Genomic DNA, 22,591 nt, shown 5'->3' with positions numbered 1-22,591 from the left:
GCTTAAGATACAAAGGGCTGAACGGAGCCGTTTAATGGTTAAGCAATGACTAGACCTGCCCCCAAAGCGAGAGAGAGAGAGTCAGAACAAACACCATCTATTCAGATATAGTGGAGAAACTCAGCGGTGAACATAAATGTAAATTTAAAAGGAGAGCTGCGTGCCTGGCTGCCTTTGATTGTTTATCCCGTGGAATAATAAAGTGAAATAGTGTGGGAGTCGGTAAACAGCTCTCCAGCTTGCGCTCAGGTCTATGAATGTAAATGCACATGATTTCTCTTCATCATAACAACAGATGTGGCTGCGCTGACCTGCTCTGTTTTTATATTTTGCTTCTGTAATAACCGTCTTCTCGTCTCGATATGTAAACACAGCAAACACTGGGTGTTTAAAGCTGTATGATGTGTGATATCAACATGAACCTGAATGTCATTTTGACTTATGTCTTCATGCTGTTGTTTAAAGTTGTATTTTTTATTTTTAATGATGCGTTTCTGAATATGTCGTCGGTAACATCACTTCAAAGTGTCGGCGTACTCACGTAGGTGGGCCAGACATGGCTTGTTTCTGAAAAATACAAGAAAAATCAGTTCTCAGATGAAGGCCGTGCTTCCCCAGAACCCCTGATGATTGAAGCAAACCGCTTCTTCTGCATCTTCCCTTTGCTTGAGATTAAAGCTTTTCCTGCAAGACCAGAAAAAGACAAATCAGACAAGAAAGAAGTTTGATGGTTAACCACCTTCTGACACTGCAAGATGAGGAAACGCTCAATGCGGTTAATTTGTCACCTAATAAAGAGACCAGGTTTACTCATTCATTGTCTTATACCTCAAGTTTCATATTTAGAATCAGTTTATATTTTTAAGCAGCAAAAGTACATTAAAAACTGTCAACAGTGACAGTAAAGACATTTAGAATGTCGTTATAAATGCTGTTCTTTTGAACTTTCTATTCATCAAAGAATCCTGAAAAAAGTGTGTCATGGTTTCCACAAAAATATGAAGCAGCACAACTGTTTTTAGCATTGATAATAATAAGAAATGTTTCTTGAGCCGCAAATCAGCATATTAGAATGATTTCTGTAAGATCATGTGACACTGATAACTAGCTTTGCATTACAGAAATAAAGTACATTTTAAAATATATTTATATAGAAAACTGTTTTTTTTTTTTTTTTGGATTGTAACAATATTTCACTTTTTTATTTTTTAAACAAATAAATCCAGCCTTGGTGAGTAAAGAGATTATCTTTCTCTCTCTATAAAAATAATATTTAGATATTAGATAAAAGCAAATATTATAACTTATGTTTAAAAAAAAACAATTTCCCTAACGAGTATTTTGTCATATTTTCCAGTGAAAATAAACATCCTTACGAAAAGATATAAGATGTATTTGAGAAGCAAAGTAGCATAATATATTACGTTTTCAGAGAATATATCCTGAATTATGTGTTTCGTCTCATAACCTGTTTTCTATGCATAACCTTCACTAAGTTCTATTAAATTTATGCTTAAAACAAGAAACAACACTTTGCCGACAGGGTAAGAAAAACAAACCTAATTCAAGATATAGCCTCTGAGTATCTTTCAAAATTTGTTTTCAGGAGCTTTAATAAGATATTTTGCCGTTAATATTTGCAAAAACAAATTTTCCAAATGCTATGCTTATTTGATTTTAGTGCTGTTTCAACTACTTTTTCCACATCAGTAAATTCCACACAGGCCATAAAGTCATACGAGACGCTGTTTGATAAGTGTTTGTCACATATAAATGTCATAAAATGTCACGCTTTGCTGCCTGGGTGAACTATTGTTCACATGAGACAGGCAACACCCGAGGACTACAGTACCTTCATCAACTTGTCATTTAAAGTGGGAGAGTTCAGTCTTCCTGAAGGTTTTTTTCACTGCAATATGAAGTACACAGGACACATTAACTCAAGCAAAGCCAAACATGAGTTACTAGAAATAAAATGTGGCTGAGTCATTGTCAATGTGTGTGTCACAATGATCATAGTTCATAAATTAGCTCTTGTGGAGCTCAAACCTGCAACCTTTGTCTTACCAGAGCAGATGTTTAACCACTAAGTCACATCACCCCAAAATTCTGAGTGCATTTGCCCGACACAAGATGGCAGTAAAGATCTAAGTATTCTCTTTCAAACTCAAAGGGAAATCATTAATAGTCTTCACAGTTAGTATTCTACATATCTGTGATCTGTTCATTATCGATTGTGTCAATAATTCACATCACTTATTTGAAATTTCACACTCTCTTTCAAGTGCTAAACATAAATAAAACATAAGTAAATAAACAAGAGTCTCGTTTCCATGCCATTTTAAAATGTCATTATTTTTTCATAAATGATATGAGCATTTTTGAATTAAATGTAAATATAAATGTAACATTTTCAATTCAAATGTAAATCCCAAGTCTTTAAATCTTGAACAAAATGTAAATATAAATATTAATACGAAGGTAAAATTTTAAATACACATGTAAATGTTAAGTCTTTAAATTTTGAACATAAAATGTAAACATAAATATTTATAATAAAAATAACATTTTAAATACAGACGTTTACGTTTTTAAATCTTCCACATAAAATGTAAATATATTTAATATATGTAGTCATGACTAAATGTAATAATTTAAATACAATGCAAATGAATATACATTTAAATATCAATTAATATTAAATAAATATTAAGTCTAATCTAGTCCAATTACATTGCAATTTTCAAACAAATTTAAAATATTATTAAAAATATATTTATAAAATGATCTTAAGCTGTATCATTTTAAAACACTTTAAAGCAAGTATAAACCAGTTTTTAGATCTAAAACGTTAGAACACTATGTAAATGTAAACATTTAGGCTACATTTGAGGTCTACATATCTATTAATGTATATCTTTATTACAAAAAATGAAATATCAACGTAAATATTTAATCAAAATACAAATTTGACCTCTGAATGTTTAGCCTGGTGTGTGCAGTGAGAGTTTGTGTGGTTTTGTGGCGCCTCTCTGCGGTCGGATGTGGTACTGAGAGAGAATCAGCTAATCTTCATCGGAGTTCATTGTGTGTGCGAATCTGTACTGGAGCACCGCAGAGCGGACGCGCCTCCCTCCCTCCCTCCGCCACAGGGCCACGGAGAGGCCGTACGTCTTGCGGCTCACGCTCGGGGATGGATCAGGGATCCGCCGCCGGCACCGGAGGGACCTTCATTTCCCTGAGTGACACTGAGCAGAGATGTTACTCGGGGCTGTACGCGCTCTGTCAGCCCGACAGCAGCGGCAAACTGGCGGCGGGGAAAGTGGCGGAGCTGTTCCGGGCGTCGCAGCTGCCGGCCGAGACGCTGCACCAGGTGAGTTTACGCGGAATTCACCGCCGCACCTCATCGCGCTCCGGTATCAGATATCTGCTGTGTCTGGATGTGCAGTCAGTATGTGGCGGCGTGTTCAGGAAATAGTAAAGTTGAGGGACCTGCTTGTGCCTTGAGAGCGTTTATAGTAGTACAGTGCTGATATCAGATGGTAATACTATAGTACTCTGATAAGAATACAATCATTGAATGAGTACCATATTCATACACTATATTGACAAGATGCATAAAGGAATTGCATGGCATTGCCATGGTGCCATGTCCAAAAACACATGACAGTACCATGGTGCTTTATGGCAGTTGAAAGTAAACTATTTAGTTTATACTGTACCTGTACTTTAGTATAAATACTAGGCGCAATACTAGATTATATGATAATGAAATAATTCTAGATATTATAGGCCTACTGTATATGTTTACATGTAATCTGAATATGTAAGTCAAAGAATCTATCTATCTATCTATCTATCTATCTATCTATCTATCTATCTATCTATCTATCTATCTATCTATCTGTCTATCTATCTATATATAGCATATATATATGTATACACACACACACACACACACACACATACATATACAGTGCTGGATAGATTACTTACAAATGGACTACAAAACCATAAGGGTCTTTTTTTTTTATTGAGATTTATACATAATCTGAAAGCTAAATGAACATGAAATGCATTACACATATTACACAACTTAATAAATATATAACTTTAAATAAATGAATGAAGTCTTTGTACTGTAGAAGTATACTTTACTAATTTGATAACTTGTTTTCTATGCACATTTGATGGTGTGATATGGTAATGGGATTTACCATAGTATTGAATGATTACCATTATTATTGCTGTGGTACCATGCCCCAAAAATGTGTGAACATACACCCGGAGCAGTGGGCAGCCATTTATGCTGCGGCGCCCGGGGAGCAGTTGGGGGTTCGGTGCCTTGCTCAAGGGCACCTCAGTCGTGGTATTGAGGGTGGAGAGAGTGCTGGACATTCACTCCCCCCACCTACAATCCCTGCCGGCCCGAGACTCGAACCCGCAACCTTTGGATTACGAGTCCAACTCTCTAACCATTAGGCCACGACTTGTAACTCACAGTACTTTGATAATAAAATGCTGAATTTAGGGTCATGAGCTTGTTTTGAAGACGTTTTGCTGATTTAATCAGTTGAAAAACACTTCTGTATATCAGTGATTCATTTTGAGGAGCATTTGAAGCTTCATTCTTTACAAACATCAGCATTAGCAGTGAGGATTTTCTGCTGATGTTTGTATTACCAGGCATTTTTAGAGTAGTAAACACTAGGATGCGTCATGTGTCATTTGACACGTCATGTGAGTCAGGTGAAAGGTGTTTACTGTGTTCAGTCGGTCTTAATGCTTTGTGGGTGGTGTTCAAATACTCAGCTCCACAGTTGTGTGTTGTGGCTGAGGCCGTGTGAGCGTGTGAAATCAGGAAGGGTGCTGCCTCATTCACACACAGATAACACTGGGCTGGATGGACTCACAGGACTGGTTGTTAGGCGGGATGCAAATAATACCTCATTTCACTTCAGTAATCCTTGAAAAGGTTTGCATGCTGCTCTGGTTTACAGAATCTGTTTTATAAACCAGCAAGAAGTTTACATTGACCATATTAGTTTGATTTTAGTCTTAAATTTAACCACATTTTTATGTGGAACAGTGTTTTTTTGTTAGTTTTTTTTTTTCATATTATTGATATACTATTACAGCTTTTATTAACAGTTCGAATTTTCAGTTTTTTATTTTTTATATGTTCCATTTAAATTTTAGTAATTTTAGTCGCATTATTATTTTTAAATGTCTTTATTTATTTATTTATTTATTTATGTATTTTTTTATTTTTTTTATTTCAGGTTTAGTTATTTTAGTATCAAGTTAAACTTTTTAATTTATTTTTTATTTATTCATACAATTTTATTTTTTTTTATTAATTTTTATTTGCACCCTCTTTGAACGCCTTGACTTTCAGGGGCCATTTTTTTTGCTACTGTACCTTTAAGACTTAAATATAAATAGTCACTTTGCATGTGCTTTGCCTTTGCTTTGCTCATTTCACATTTTACTCACTGGGAGTTATTCTGGAGTTTAGGATTAGTAGTAGCCTATCTGGCCTACTTATTACCTCACTGTGACTGGGTCAAGTTTCTGAACACCCGGTTGGCATTGTCGATGTGTTAAATTGGACAGTCATGTGTTAATATATTAATTTGACATCAGAAGTTTTTGCATCTTAGTTTCAATAAATAGCTAGTCTTTTTAGACTGGGGAAGCTTTGAAACTGTTTTCATAGTCTATCATACTCTTTTATTATTATTATTATTTATTTTTATTTTTTTAAATGAATGATAAATAAATAAATACATTTTCTTATGGTATACATACCATTCCTCTAGTAGAAAATAAATATATTAGAATGATTTCTGAAGGATCATGTGACACTGAAGACTGGAGTAATAATGCTGAAAATTCAGCTTTGCATCACAGGAATGAATTACATTTTAAATTATATATATATAAAAAAGATATTTAGTAAAAATATTTCACAATATTTAATATTTGACTTTGTTTGTGATCAAAAAACTGAATAAGAGACATCTTTCAAAACATTTTCAAATCTTACAGACACCAAAACTTTTGAACAGTAGTATATGATCTCTTAACATACAGAAGATGATTTCTAAGATCTTTGCTTTCTGGCTCATATTTCATGGACTTTGAGGCACAAGTAATCTTGTGTAAACACAAACAAACTCAGGCGATTCGATGAAGTGTGTCTCAGCAGGCTTTGGCAGGGAGCGCTGCTGCAGTGTTCTGTGAGAATCATCTCATTGTGTTCCTGCACAGACAGGAAGTCCAGCATGTCCTTCTGCTCTGTTTCCTGTCCGTTTGCCCTGGCTTGGTGACCTATACTGACTTAACCAATAAAGAACGGGCAAACACACTCCCACGTGCACAAAAACATTTGGGAAGGCCTCATTAGCAGGAAGTTTCACACACAGTCATGCTGTTTTTCTTTGTGTTGGTTTTGTACTGATGAATTTCATAGTCATTAGAGTGATTTTTGGATGTCATTTGTTTCTTGAACTGTTTGTTTTTGCTCTGCTATTTTGTCAAATACTCCCTTAAATGACAACGTGAAATCAGTTTTGTCCCTTTTTTTTTTACTTCCTGGTCTTATTTTGCAGGATGCATTAGTGCTGTTCAACAAGTGTTTTGATATTATAAAATAATATTATATTATTAATTGCTTGATTAAATCACCTTGGAAATTATTTTTCTTTTTTCCTTTAAAAGGGGATGAATTTTTAAATGCAACATCTTAGAAGTGTTTTGAAAGAGCACTATACAGTGCCCTGCAAAAGTATTGGAACAGTAAAGACAAAATTGCTCTGTTGGCTGTGGAGTCAAGACGTTTACAAATATGATTAAAAGATGAATATGAGACAAAACTACAGAATGTCACATTTTATTATTAGCCGTTTCAACACATAGAAGTTTTACCAGCTAAGAAGTTCAGCACTTTTATAGTTTCATCCCTCTATCTGATGTGAGCATAAGTATTGGAGCAGTTGCCTCACAGGTCTTTCTAAGTGATCAGCTGTGTCCTGTTGCATTAATTCTTCAGATATTAAAAGCAGGGAATGTGTTGTATCAGTTATATCCATTACTTCTGCATTCTGAATGTTGCATTCGATGGTGACACACAAACCAGGATGAAGATGAGGGAGCTGACTTTGAGAGAAAAGCAAGCAATTTGGATGCTAAGAGAAAAGAGGAAGTCAATTAGAGCTCTAGCAAAAACAAAGGGCATGGAGAAATCAAGAGTTTGGAAACCACCAGTGACACCAGCAACCAACAACTAGCAGATCAGCTGAGAAAACAACAGTAGTTGATGACAGACAAATCATAAAAGCTGTGAAAATGAACCCTAAAAGATGTGTCTGTAAAATCACCAACAACATCCAGAAAGCTGGGGTGATGCTCTGACAATCTACTGTCCTCAGGAGACTTTGTACAGTGTTTATATTACTGAAAAATATAACATGAGTTGTGCATGATTGTATTTTTCATGGCAGATTTAGTAATATTGATTTTTTTTTTTTTTATATTTTGAATTACTTTTTATTTTATTATTATTATTCTTTAATTTTACAGTTTTGGTAAATTTAGTTGTTTGTGTCTTTTGTCGTTTCTATTAGTTTTAAATGTCTATTTTTTAGTATTAGTTTATTTAGTTTTAGTTATTTTAATACTTAGTGTTACTTGATATAAAAGAAGCGTTTAACTGAAATAAAATATATAAAAACACATTTTTTTATTTCAGTTAGTTTCCAAGGCAACATTTATCATTTTAATTTAGTTTAACTTGATGTACTAAAATAACTAAATCGAAATAAAAATGTATAAAAACTATATAGACATGTATAAATATTTATTTATATTTAACCTTAACTAAAATTAAATTGAAAATGGCAAATTAAAAAAATAAACACGTATTCAAAATATTAATAAAAACGATATAATAGTATCTCAGTTATACTAAAATAGCACTGCTTCAAGTTAAACAACAAGCTGAAATAAGTTTACATGTTTATATTTTATTTTCATTCACTTAATGTTTATTTTGTTTTGAGTAATGAAACTCTTATGGTTTAAATTTTAGTTTCACACGCGGTTGACAAAAGATCATCAGAAAGGCCCTCAGTGTCTCCTTAAGCTGCGGTCACACTACCAGCGACAAAGCGACATGATCCCATTCATTTCAATGGACAGCTGGCGATTTCCGGCGACCGGATGGGCTGTATCCAGCGACACAACAAAGTTCAGAATCCTTCAACTTTATCCAAATGAAGAGCGACTTTTGGGAGCGACAGCCAATAGGAAAGAAGACGGTTGAGCTCACCTGATCGTTCTCCTCTCAGCCGTAGATAAACATACTCAATGGAAAAAAACTAGGCTCTGTTTCTCATAAATTTTTGTTTGTATGTACGGTAGGGATGGGCGATATGGCCTAAAAAATTTATCACGATAATTTCAGGTATTTATTGTGATAACGATACAAATGACGATAATATATATATATATATATATATATATAAATAGATTAAGTTTTAAAGATTAAGTTTATTTCATATAGTATTATTAATGCAATTAACTTGAAACTTTCTGTACACAGCCAACTTATGGCCATGCTAATTATGATCAACAGCTCATCACCATTAATTGCTCTTATCAACCATAATAATGCGTTATGGACGCTTCATATTAAATCATATGCATAGGCTACTGGCACACGTTTACCACGTTGCTGATGACTGAAAGCCTGTGTATGGCTATACTGCTGTGATCTGTTTCAGGCTTTCCATATCATAAAATTTTAGAAATTAATTCATTGTAATATCTCAGAAATGGCATATTTAACTTTATTAAAAGTATGGCATCTTTTATGTCAAATTCAAATTGGACGTGTTTCCACTCTTTGTAACCACCATTTTTCTGTACACTTTGCATATTATGGTAGTTTGCTCCTCATCTGATTTTCTGTAACCAAACCAGTAGCAAATTGTGGAGGTAGCTCCTCGCGTAACAACAAGCTCCTCCTCATGGTGCGTTCACACCAGACGCGAATGAAGCGTTAAGCGCGAATGATTTACATGTTAAGTCAATGCAAAGACGCGAATAGACATCCTGCCGCGCAATTCGCGCGAATGACGCAGCGCGAATTGAGCGTTTAGAGCGAAATTCTATACATATGCTCTTTGTGGCAGTCATACATGTGCGCCTGGCAGAAGCCCTGCCCATGACGCGAATTCGCATCTGTTGTGCCGTGAATTTCACGCGCGAATGAAGCGCGTAAACCCAAAATGTTCACGCGTCCAACTACGCGCGAATAGCGCGATTTATTCGCGCAAGTCGCGTCTGGTGTGAACGCACTGTCAGCCTCACGTCCGCCTTCCGCCATGCTTGTTTTCACTCCGCACGTGAACAGTGAATCGGGCGCGCACAAAACTACGTCATCAACTAGACTTATGGTTATTATCGTGAGGAGACAAATTTTTATCGTGAGGAGAATTTTCAACGGTATATCGCAAACGATAAGATATCGCCCATCCCTAATGTACGGACTTAATTAACCTCCAAAATGTTTGTATGTAGGGACAAGAAACCTAATTTGCTGTCAAGGCAACCAGTAGTGAGAGCGCCCACTAGCGACCTCATCACCAGCCCCTGGCGACATGCAGCGACAAAGTCGCTGGTAGTGTGATCGCAGCTTTAGACCTACCCTCATTTAATGTCAGTCAAGTTAATGGTGAGATAATTAAAGCGAAACAACTGAGAGAGAGAGAGAGACGTGTGTCCAAATGGGAATAGACGAGTCATTGTGTGTCTCTGGAGGTCTGTCAGCGTGCTCTGGACTACTCTCATCCACTCAGATCCTGCTGTGAGCTCTGAGTGAAGCTCTTCAGCTCTATGAAGATGACAATCCCTGGCTCAGTGTCAAAACAGGAAGCAGTTGATGTGTTGCTTTTCATGAATGACAATCAAAGTTCTTCATTGTTTTGATTTCGTGGAGTGGCACAGTTTTTCTTCAACCACAGGCACATATTTATATTTTCTGAAGAATGCAAAACTCTGCAGCGTGATGCAAGAATGTTCTGTGTGGGCATTGCTTTTTTGTTTCTAGGGAATTGCTATGTGCTTACTAAAGTTTATAGCATGTTGCTGTGTGGTTGCTAGGGTGTTCTTGATGGTTTCCAGGGCATTTCTATATGTGAAGGGCCCAATGAAATCCATTTTTTGGACCAAATTCTGCTTTATTTTTTCCTAATTTTTTTTTTTTTTTTCTCCAGTTCTAATTTTTCTGGGCCCAATTTTTTAAAAGTTATATTTATGGGCTTTTTTGCCTTTATTGGATATGATAGTAGAAAGCAGATAGGAAAGCATTGGGTGAAAAGAGGGCTGACTTCTGGGCTCAATTTTAATGGATAAATTAACTTTTAGTACTATAAAAAGCATATCTAATGGTCATCGGTGACTACTGTGTGGAGTCCAGGAATGCAGAGACGAAGGAGAGTCACAAAGAACAGTCTTTATTAAACAAGGGGTAACACAGGGCAGGCAGGAACACAAACACACATAGCATCGACGTACAACACCGGACAAGGAAACATGGGGCATGGGGACACTTTAAATACAGAACTAAACGAGGGGACATACCTGCACCAAATGAGACAATTGCATATGGAAGAAACTAGGGTAACGGGGAGCACGTGGGGAGAAAAACACACACAGACAGTCCATTAGCATGACCCTAATTAATTGAAATCCACAAATAAATGACAATTTACATGGTTCAACTGTAAAATAGTAATGTATTTCTGTCACCATTTCTTAAAGTAAAGCAAATTTTTATTTTGACGTTGCCGTGAAGAGTTTTATTTGTGTTACTATATGATATGATGGTAGTGATATCAAGTGACTCTCAGAGCAGCTCTGGAGCTCTGGCGTGTTCATGCCCTCATAGAGTGAGACGCAGATGCTGAAAACACAGCGAGGGTCACACATGTGTATATGTGTAGTTGATGAAACCCCATCTGCGCCATTCATTCAACTCAGAGAAATGCAGAACATGCAGGATTCATATTTAAATAGTCTTTTTGCGGTCTAATATTCGCCGACACTAGTCCATATTGCTATTTGATTTAAATGTACTGACCTACCTATATTTGATATATTCATCCAAAATTTGTCAAATTCTGTGAAATTCCACATTCTACATTAAATACCATTTGAATAACTAGATTCCATGATTCTGTCCATGGCAGAAATCATAGGGCCCTAGTTTCTATGTGCTGAGTGTTTTTTAGCATCTTGCTATGTGGTTTCTTGGGGATGTCTGGGTGGTTGCCAGGGCATTGCTTTGTGGTTGTCTAAGTTTATTGAATAGTTTTGAGCTAGTTGCTACTGTAGGTGCTCTTTGTGGATGCGGAAGTATGATGCTAGGACATTTCAGGGTGGTTGCTAATGTGTTCTGGTCATTCTAAACCTCAAATTGTTCACACTGACAGCTCTTCATGTAAATGACTGACAGCACAGGTGTCTTGTAGATTTAGCATCTTGCTAACACCAGAATAAGTCTGTTGTGGGATTTGCAGCAGTTTTAAGCCTCCATCTGTCTGATGATGGAGAGTGTTAGCAATAGCATGTGCTTGACTATAACGATATATTTTTCTAATAATATGTCTGTAAACGGTTGCGATGTGCTTTCTGCCTGAGATGTACTTCACTTCAGCGCAGCATCTGGAATCCCCATAATGCAATCGCACACATTTCCTTCCTCAAATGCAGTCATCCATCTCCGGACCGGACTGACCTGTTCAACAACCGCTGTCACTGTTGTCTGGCAGATCAAGTGCTGCTTCCCACAATCCCCTGGGGCATCTGTTTGTCTTGGAACGTTTTAAATGTTCAGACTAATTTCTTGTGAACTTCTGTATTTGTAAGTTGCTTCGAACAAAAGAGTCTGCTAGATTAATAAATGTAAATGTATTCAAACTCATCATTTATTCAGATTTGATTTTGAATAGCAGTTGTATCTGAATTTTAAATGCACATTTGAATTCAAATGCTGTTCATAATAGTTTATAATGCACTAATCGTGATTTATTTTTCAATTAGCCACTGTGCTAATGTAAAGGCACTATATAAATAACAAATAATACAAATGTAATCATTATTATTATTCAACTTAATGATTAAAATGTATTATCAATCATTATTTTAGAATATAATACATTTTTTATAGTAATTATATAAATTCCATGCACAATTCTGTTTGCTCCTTAAATTTAAATTCAGCTTAAATTCAGGAATTGATTTGGAATTTAAAAGACGTTTTCATTTCAGTTCTGAATGGTTCACAACACTGGCTGCTGTTGCATGAGTTACACACTGGAGCTTTATTTAACAGGCTAACATAATAAACACCATTTAGCGGCAGAAATAATAATTTTACGGGGTGTGTCATGTGAAGTGATGTCCGTTGCCAGGGGCATAACAATTGTTTTGGCATCTGCGCGTTTGTGTTGTGACACTGTGAAATCCCTTCCCAACTCCAGATGGAGGAAACAGACGGTACATGAGCTGCATTTGATCCCGTGTACAGGAATGGATTTAATGCAGCTTCCTGTCCACACAGATTTATTTAATCAATGCTTTGTCTATAGATTATACTATGAAGGAATTTATTTAGTTTAAATAGCATTCATAGATGATTGAAATAGCAGCTGACTTTTTGATCATTTTTATAATAAATTACAATGGCATAATAAAATGTTTTAATAATAATAATAATAGTAATAATTTATAATATATTTTATCGGCTGAATATAAATCAGCATCATTGTAAACAGCATTTACATAGTCTTATAAGAGCTGCATGCTTTAAGTTTTGATTTATTTATTTTTTATTTTTTGTTTTTTATTATGTAATCATTTGTGTATTTTATAGTTTATAACCAAAAACTAAAAATCTAAATATAAAATCTGCCATTGGACCAATGACAATACCACTTTAATATCATTATAGATATCATTTTCTTAATATCTATAAAAATATTTCTCCTCAGGTAAGTTTTTCTTGTCTAAAATAATTTTTTGTGGATTTTTATGGAAGCCCATTTCTGCCATAGAATATATATAATTTTAAATTTTTATCTCACAATTCTGACTTTTTTTCTTGCAATTTTTGCTATTTTCTTTCCAGAAAGAATTGGAATTGCAATTTATAAACTGACATTTTTCTTGCAATTGTGAGTTTATAACTTGCAATTGTGAAAAAATAGTCTGAATTGTGATATAAACTCAAAATTCTGAGGAAAAAAAGGTCAGAATTGCAAGGTTTGACCTCATAATTGCAAGATATAAATATTAAAATAAATTTATAAAAATAAAATAAACAGACAAAAATAAAATCATAATTGTGAGATTAAAAAGTTATTATTTAGCAATAATTATTTAGTAATTATTATTATTATTTCATTATTTTTATCCCACGTTGGAAAGATTCTTCCATAGATTTCAGCATTTTGATTGAATCTTTCGCTAAGACAAAACCCAGAAGAAATTTATCTTCATTTCAGATTTGCAGTTATTGGTAATTGCATCTTTTTTCATTTGTGTGCTACTCTGTATAACGTCCTATCAGAAGGCAAGACATGCTGGACAAATGTTTTAAGAAAGCAGGAGCACTAAGACCTGAGAGGAGCTGCAGTCAGCTGACCTTCTGTATCCCAGCCATCATGGGGAGGTTTCTAACCAATTTTATTATCCTCCCCTCGACATGTACATGTATAGAGTAAGATTATATGCGCCCTGTGTGGATCAGGCGAATCCAGGTCAGTCTTAAGTAACACTGACCGTCAGATGATTAAACCGAGTTTAAGCCTCCACTCACTCACTCACTCACTCACTCACTCACACACACGCACTCACTCACTCACTCACTCACTCACTCACTCACACACACACACACACACACACACACACTCACTCACTCACTCACTCACTCACTCACTCACTCACTCACTCACTCACTCACACACACGCACTCACTCACTCACTCACTCACTCACTCACTCACACACACACACACACACACACACACACTCACTCACTCACTCACTCACTCACTCACTCACTCACTCACTCACTCACTCACTCACACACACACACACTCTTGAACTCAAGGCGAGGAGTTGGGTCATGCTCAGAGCGTGTGAGGCTCTTGTCAGAAGTCATAGTTATTTCCATCAGTCACAGTAACAGCTGACTTCAGTGGCTTGAATCTCAGTGCTGCTCTTCATCACAGCATCAAAGCGCTTGTTCTACACACATGATAAAACTTAACATCCAAATCCACCAAAATGTGTACTATCACTTCATGTATGGCTGAAGATATGATTAAATTTCTTAGAATCAGAGTATTTTTCGAAACAAATTCATGTAATCCTCTAGTTCAGTATGAAGGCCAGGACATAAACATATCCCAGAATCCCCTGCAGCTTGTCCACATACATTATACAATGGGATAAGGTTTGCTTATTACCAAAGCATTATTTTGTTCATAAATAATTAGTGGTCCTACAATAATATAAGTGTAGAGTAATATTTACTCTTAAGTTTGCTGTGCTTATGGAATTTAGCAGGATCTGATTTACTAATTTTATAGTGTATCTATAGTAATTTTTTTATATTTATTTATAAATTTCAATCTAAACATATTTATATGTGTCCATTTTTTGATGTGTGTTTTTTAATTTATATTCTCATAGTTGGGAATGATTTATATTAGTGCTGGGCAATGATTAATCGTGATTAATCGCATCCAAAATAAAAGTTTTTGTTTATATAATATATGTGCGTGTACTTTGTATATTTATTATGTATATATAAAGACACACATACAGTATATATTTTGAAAATATTTACATGTGTATATTTATATTCATATAATTTATATTATATATATATTTAATATATAAACAACATTCTTAAATATATACATGCATGTGTGTGTATTTGTATATATACATAGTACCGAGGAGGTCATAATGTCTCATCTTCCTTTAGAAATGAGTATGAATTTGTTTTAAAGACAAATATCCATCTAAAGCTTGATGCGCCGGACTCCTGCGATTGATTAGATGAGAATATTGCAGCAGGTTTTCAGTTTGAGTCATTTTTGGCTAAAGTTCACCTTCAGCGCAGCGTTGAGTAATGAAGCATCATCAGCACTGCAGGGATCGGAGGAGAACGCGATCAATAATCCCATCACACCTGGTGGAACAGGAACACTGAGTCAGTGCTTGAGAAGGTCTTCAGATAATGTTTGGAAAGGCAGAGGGAACGCTGTAGGTGAGATTACAGTTTCAAGAACAATCATCACCTTACTTGCATTGACACATTTTAAAGGGGTCATATGATGCTTTTTTAAAGATAATTATTTGGTGTAACAGAATATGTTGACATGTTTTATTGTTCAAAAAAAAACACATTATTTTTCAAATACTGTACATTATTGTAAGTCCTCTATGCCCTGCCTCTCTCAAACGCTTCGATTTCTACAAAGTCCCTCCTTCCGACAAGTGCAGTCTGCTCTGATTGGCCAACTGGCACAGTGCATTGTGATTGGCCGAACACCGTGAGCCACGTCGGAAATGTAACACCCCTTTCCATAATCGCGAGCTTCAGCTTTCAAAATTATAGTAAAGTAAATAATGTCCTTAGTTTTACCATCAGTTCAAGCCCGAGAGGGGAACAGAGTCGCGTGACAGACACAGTGATGCACACACACACACACACACACACACAACGTGCAAAATTCCGCATTTAAAAAGTCAATAGTAAATACTTAAACGAATAAAAAAACATAGTCGCTGATTCAGAAGCACCAGATTGTCATAGCAAAGTGCTTCTGAATCAGCGACTATGCATTATGCAAATGTTTCCACATCTTGACGTGGGGGCATGTTTGAACGAGCCGTTTTAGGGGGGCGTGGCAAAGTCTTAACTTTGAGAAAGAATATCTCTTTGGTTTTGAGACTTTAGTCTTTGCAACTTCAGGGATCTTATCTATGCACAATCAGCTTGTAACACTCCAAAGAGACAGGAAAACTTGAAATCGCATCATATGACCCCTTTAATGTCTTTCTTTATTAGCAGTTGTATATTTGTGCAGTTATTCTTTTTCTGAAGAGTCTTGAAGTGAAACTTTTACTTGAACAGAAGTTGGTTATTCAGTAAGGAAACACGCAGGCTTTAGTTATATTTAACAGCACACAACACAATGTGCTGCTATTTAAAGCGCACAGATCTTTTCCTGTGTGTGTGAGAAGACGTTTACAATGAATCCCAGAGCTGAACTCTATTGATTATGTCTGCACGGAAGGATGGATTTCAGCAGTGTGGAGTGATATAACAATGACTGTAGTGCCACTGTGTGCTTTTTCCCAGGAGGAAATCGTAGTTTATGTTTCATAGTACTACAGGATAGTGATACAGATGTGATTTAGACTTATTTGAGAATTCACAGGAATTCAAAGTGACACACATTTGTGCTGTTATTTTAAATCAGTTGTTGTTGAATATTATTCCAATTAGTTTGTAATCATAAATCAATATGTACAAATTTGCTTCAGCTTTCATTTTCTGCTGACATCATCGAGCCCTTTTATTTTGTAGCGTAAAATCAAGACCGTCCCTTACTTTTTCTATTTTAATATCTTGTTTCTCTCAGAAATACACTACAGTTTAAAAGTTTCTGGTCTGTATGATTTGTGATGTTTTTAAAGAAGTATCTTCTGCTTACCAAGACTGCATTTATTGGATAAAAAAATACAGTAATATTGTGAAATATTATTACATTTTAAAGTAGCTGTTTTCTATTTGAATATATTGTAAAATGTAATTTATTCCTTGTGTTATAAATGTATTTACTGACACTTCTGATCAATTTAATGCAGTCTTGCTGAATAAAATTATTAATATTTAAAAAAGATAAAATAAATTACTGCCCTCAAACTTTTCCTACATCGAATTATGGAAAAATAAACGGTATTTTACATTGTTTCTTTCTCAATGATCTGTCAACTCTCCTTAAAAGACATCTTAAACCAGCTTAAGATAGTTTAGCTGGTCTGAGCCTGTTCTGGCTAGTCTGTTGAAGGTTTTAGAGAGGTTCTGGGCACTTTTCAACACCGGAAACCTATCTTAAGCCAGCTAAGACCAGCGTGTGTTTTCAGCAGGAGTAGATGTTTTTAACATCTGCGTCCGTCTGAAGTGAGTTATGCTGTTAATCTGAAGGTCTGTGTTTGTAGTTAAACACTTCCTGCAGGACGCACACTTTCTTATCTGCGCCCGCGGCTGCCATTACAATGCCAGTTTTCAATTACAGAAGTGCAGATAAAAGTAAAATTCAGCTTGTTCAGAGTGCGGTTTATCTTCATTCCGGTTATTCTTTCCACTGTAGAGCCAATAATGAGGATTTAGCTATTATCTTTTCATTTTCCCATGTTGGCAATTTCACCCATTAAGAAAGAATCCACAAATTCCACTTCACATTAATGAACGCCTTTGAAATATTGTAGCTTAATTTGCTTAACTAATGTGCATTTAAAGTCTCTATGTGGCCATTGATTGATCTCTTTCTCTGTTCGTAACAGGTAACAGAGATGTGCGGAGCTAAGCGGCTTGGGTATTTCGGCTGTGGACAGTTGTATGTGGCTCTGAAGCTGATGGCCGCGGCGCAGGCGGGTTTGCCGGTGCGTCTGGAGAGTGTCGCAGGGGGTAAGTCCTCAGAGAAGCAAACAGGATCAGGGATTTGTCCTAGCGTGCTTGGATTTGCACTAAAGAGGGATAACACACAGAGGCCGTGCTGCACGGAGAGAGCGCCACACGCTGAGCCAAAACTTGCTGAGAATGAGCTGGGTGAACTAAACCACAGGACTTGTTTCCTCAAACGCTTGTGAGGGCCGCCTTTTATGGTCTTGCCCTTTAAATCTGTATTTAAGTATTAGAAGTTAACTTTTTCCTCTGTGGCGTTGCAGTAGTGTTTTTACTGACAAATTATGAATGAAACCTGATAAGCAATACATCATTTGAAAGCTTTATTACTTAAGATTGTGATATTATTTTCTCACCATTATTCATTTGTTATTAATGTCACGTATTCTGTGGGTGTGCCCTGGTTGGCCACCAGATGTCACTGTCTTGTCTGAGCACATGGGTTTGTGTTGTGATTGTTCCATGTGTTCCCCGGTTGATTGTCTAACTCCGCCCTCTTGTTATCTCGTTATTGGTTTAGTGAATTCACCTGTTCCTGCTCGTTTGTGTCCCTATTTATGTTCCTGGTGTTTGCAGTTCTGTTCGGCCACGTTGTTACATGTTGTGTACGGTCAGTCGTGTGTGTTTCCTGATTCTTGTTTCTGCCCTGCTCTGTTTTCCCCCTCGGGGTAGTTTGTTTCTGTTTTGTTTCTTTTATAATTAAACCACCATTTCCCTGCACTTGAGTTCTCGCTTCATTTCTCTGCACGTATCATGACAGAACGTGGCCGACATCAGAGAACTCAGCGGGGAATGGATTCTTCCCATCCTCCAGCCCCTAACGTGAGGAACCCCACTTTTTTACGGATCCTCCAGGTCAGGACGCTGCACTCTCTCCGTCAGAGGGGCACTGACGTCAGGATGTTTGCCTGGATGTTTTGTGAGGCAGCAGAGGGTTTGGGATACAACGAGGTGGCTCTCAAGGACTTCTTCAACCTTGCCCTTGATGAGCCCATCGATGAGGAGTGGATGAGGGAGTTACACCACTTGACTTTTGGGGAATTGGTGGAGTTTTTGTCGCTTCTCCAAGCGGCGGTGCCCGCTCACAGCGCTCCCGAGGCGGCGGTGCCCGCTCACAGCGCTCCCGAGGCGGCGGTGCCCGCTCACAGCGCTCCCGAGGCGGCCGTGCCCGCTCACAGCGCTCCCGAGGCGGCGGTGCCCGCTCACAGCGCTCCCGAGGCGGCGGTGCCCGCTCACAGCGCTCCCGAGGCGGCGGTGCCCGCTCACAGCGCTCCCGAGGCGGCGGTGCCCGCTCACAGCGCTCCCGAGGCGGCGGTGCCCGCTCACAGCGCTCCCGAGGCGGCCGTGCCCGCTCACAGCGCTCCCGAGGCCGCGGTGCCCGCTCACAGCGCTCCCGAGGCGGCCGTGCCCGCTCACAGCGCTCCCGAGGCGGCCGTGCCCGCTCACAGCGCTCCCGAGGCGGCCGTGCCCGCTCACAGCGCTTCCGAGGCGGCCGTGCCCGCTCACAGCGCTCCCGAGGCGGCCGTGCCCGCTCACAGCGCTCCCGAAGCGGCGGTGCCCGCTCACAGCGCTCCCGAGGCGGCCGTGCCCGCTCACAGCGCTCCCGAGGCGGCCGTGCCCGCTCACAGCGCTCCCGAGGCGGCGGTGCCCGCTCTCAATCCCCTAGTGGTGGCCGAGGATGCCGCAGCGGCGCCCCGCTCCCGGAGACGGAGGAAGAGGCGGAGGAAGGCCTTCTCCGTCCCACAAGGCCAGGAGGCTACCCAGGAGCTCACTGCTGGCCAGGAGGTCGTGCCAGAGCCACCAGTGCTCCTCGCCCTGCCGGCGCCACCCGTGCTCCTCGCCCTGCCGGCGCCACCCGTGCTCCTCGCCCTGCCGGCGCCACCCGTGCTCCTCGCCCTGCCGGCGCCACCCGTGCTCCTCGCCCTGCCGGCGCCACCCGAGCGCCTTGCCCTGCCGGCGCCACCCAGACTCCTTGCCCTGCCGGCGCCACCCGAGCGCCTTGCCCTGCCGGCGCCACCCGAGCTCCTCGCCTTGCCGGCTCTACCCGAACTTCTCGCCCTGCAGGCTCCACTCGAGCTCCTTACCCTGCCAGAGACCGTCCCTGAGCTCACTGCCTGCCCTGTCACGGCCACAGAGGCCGTTTCTGAACTGACTGTCTGCCCTGTCACGGCCACAGAGGCCGTTCCTGAGTTCACTGCCTGCCCTGTCACGGCCACAGAGGCCGTTTCTGAACTGACTGTCTGCCCTGTCACGGCCACAGAGGCCGTTCCTGAGTTCACTGCCTGGCTTGTCCCTCCGGCCCCACCCTGGCCGTGCGCTGGGGTTCCTGTTGGGCCGGAAACCCCCTGGTCCGTCCCTCCGGATCCGTCCTGGTCTCCTGCTCGGCCTTGGTCTGCGGGCCCCCTGCCTCTGCACGGGCCTGGCCCACCATCCCTCCCCCTGATCTGTCTCTTGCCCACCTCCCTTCTTGACATTTTGTATTTTCATTTTTCATGTTTTTGTGTTCTTAGTGTTGCAGGTGGAGCATCTGGGAGCTGCTCCTTTGTTGGGGGGTAGTGTCACGTATTCTGTGGGTGTGCCCTGGTTGGCCACCAGATGTCACTGTCTTGTCTGAGCACATGGGTTTGTGTTGTGATTGTTCCATGTGTTCCCCGGTTGATTGTCTAACTCCGCCCTCTTGTTATCTCGTTATTGGTTTAGTGAATTCACCTGTTCCTGCTCGTTTGTGTCCCTATTTATGTTCCTGGTGTTTGCAGTTCTGTTCGGCCACGTTGTTACATGTTGTGTACGGTCAGTCGTGTGTGTTTCCTGATTCTTGTTTCTGCCCTGCTCTGTTTTCCCCCTCGGGGTAGTTTGTTTCTGTTTTGTTTCTTTTATAATTAAACCACCATTTCCCTGCACTTGAGTTCTCGCTTCATTTCTCTGCACGTATCATGACAATTAATTCTTTTTTATTTCAGTTTACTTTAGAATCCACCAAAGAAACGAAAATATGTAACAGTATTAGTGAGTCTTGCGAAAAAAAAAAAGAAAAAAAATTCAGTCAGTAAATAAATAAATAAAAATGATGAATAAAAAAATAAACTCCAATTTAAGAATAAATTAAAAAATTGAGATCAGTTTTTTTTTTTTTTTTAATGACCGATACAGAGGCAGGTCCAAAAACCAATATCCATTACCAATTATTGTTTATAATGTCTGCAAAAAATGAGATAACAAAATATACATTATTATTATTATTATTATTATTATTGTTGTTGTTGGTAAATTATTTATTTATATATGGTAATAACTCATATTATTTCTTACTATTTGTAAAAGTAATTATTTATAAATTGCATATGCATTGCCGATTATTAGTTATTTCTGCATAAGAAATCAGTTAAAATAAAAACATAATGTATTCTGACTATTTTATGATGGCCATTGTTATATTATTTATTTTAATGTTGTTTTTAATTAAATCTATTATATTTGTTATTTATTAATGCATAACTGATTATTCATTATTTATGCTAAATAAATCCCATAAAATAAAGCATTATTAACAATATTAATGCTATTAATATTTGTATGATCTTTATTGTATTTTTAATGATGTATTTAATTATTATTAGAGTAACAATTCAATTAATATTTTTATTATTCATAAAAAAGTAGTTATTTATTAAATAGTTTGAACCTAAATGATCACGTTTCTTTGCATTTTTTATTTAAAACGCAACATGTTGCTCATGTAACAAAAAATGAGTAATTATGCATATTATTTGTTAAATAAGCAAATAATTTTAGCACCATTGTTTACTGTTGAACACCTTAGTAACTCCACAGTGATCGTAGCAGTGAGTTTTGCTTGTGCAAGCACCACTAGTTTCCAGTTTCTATAATATTATCCAAAATGTAACTGTTGGGCCTGAGCTCAGAAAATAAACCAAATATTAACTCAGCAGAGGCAAAACATTCATTTCCTAAATTTATTTACTTAAACACGGCGATATCGAGCACTAGGCTAATTCAGAGCTCTGCACAGCTCCAGGCCACCCTGCCGGGCTGAAATGTGGCAAACGGAGCCTGGATTAGTCTTTAATCCTGGTACAGTCTGTTTCTCAAGAAGCCGCGGGTCTGCGAGACCCTCACAGCGGAGAGAGGAGCTCAGATGTCCTCACATTGGCTTCTGTTTAACCCACAAATGTCACTATCTGCTCCATTTACTGTGGAAAGACCAGGAGAAAGATTGAGTTTGTGGACCAAAAAGACAGATTTAGCTAGATGACCTCAAAGGTTCCGTTGAGAGATGATTGGCTAGGTTATATTTACTTTTTAAAGAAGATCATCTAGATCAGCGCTTCTCAGTCCTGTTGCTGTTTTTGTGCAAAGTTTAGCTCTTGCTCAACCAGCTTATCAAGCTGTTGCACTTGAAAAGCCTGTTTTAATCAATCCATCAGGTTTTTCGCAATTTTGTGATCGTGAAACAATGCAAAATCTTTTTTTTTTGCAATCCTGCATAATTTGCTATTTAATCCGCACACTATTTTACCTCTAGTGTGTGACAAAATATCATTTACAGCCACAAAACCAGTCATTTTTATTTTAAAAAATCACAAATTTCATTCCCATTATTATTATTTTGCTATTTATTCATTTTTATTAATTATCAGTGCTGTCAAATGATTAATCGTGATTAATCGCATCCAAAATAAAAGTTTTTGTTTACATTATATATGTATGTGTACTGTGTATATTTATTATCTATTTATAAATACACACACATACAGCAATATATTTTGAAAATATTTACGTTTATACATTTACATCATTT

The 22,591-nt window shown here is 38.1% G+C and overlaps 1 protein-coding gene across 5 annotated transcripts in view; it reads left to right on the top strand.

Annotated features, from left to right (window-relative positions):
- The first annotated feature begins 3,093 nt into the window (after window positions 1-3,093).
- Window positions 3,094-22,591, top strand: part of LOC306859295 (ralBP1-associated Eps domain-containing protein 2-like) — a 43,280-nt gene continuing 23,782 nt past the window's right edge. For 3 of the 5 annotated variants that reach the window (XM_079400266.1, XM_079400265.1, XM_079400263.1), the window contains exons 1-2: window positions 3,187-3,373; window positions 17,652-17,775. In XM_079400266.1, the coding sequence (XP_079256392.1) occupies window positions 3,194-3,373; window positions 17,652-17,775 (304 nt within the window). In that variant the 5' untranslated portion in view covers window positions 3,187-3,193. Of the gene's footprint in view, window positions 3,374-17,651; window positions 17,776-22,591 lie in introns of all 5 variants that reach the window. The other 2 variants (XM_079400264.1, XM_079400267.1) reach the window with 2 other exon arrangements.

Source organism: Barbus barbus, assembly GCF_936440315.1.
Source record: "Barbus barbus genome assembly, chromosome: 40".
Classification (NCBI taxonomy): Eukaryota; Metazoa; Chordata; class Actinopteri; order Cypriniformes; family Cyprinidae; genus Barbus; species Barbus barbus.
Note: the sequence above shows the minus strand (reverse complement) of the source record. Positions and strands in the feature narration are given on the sequence as shown.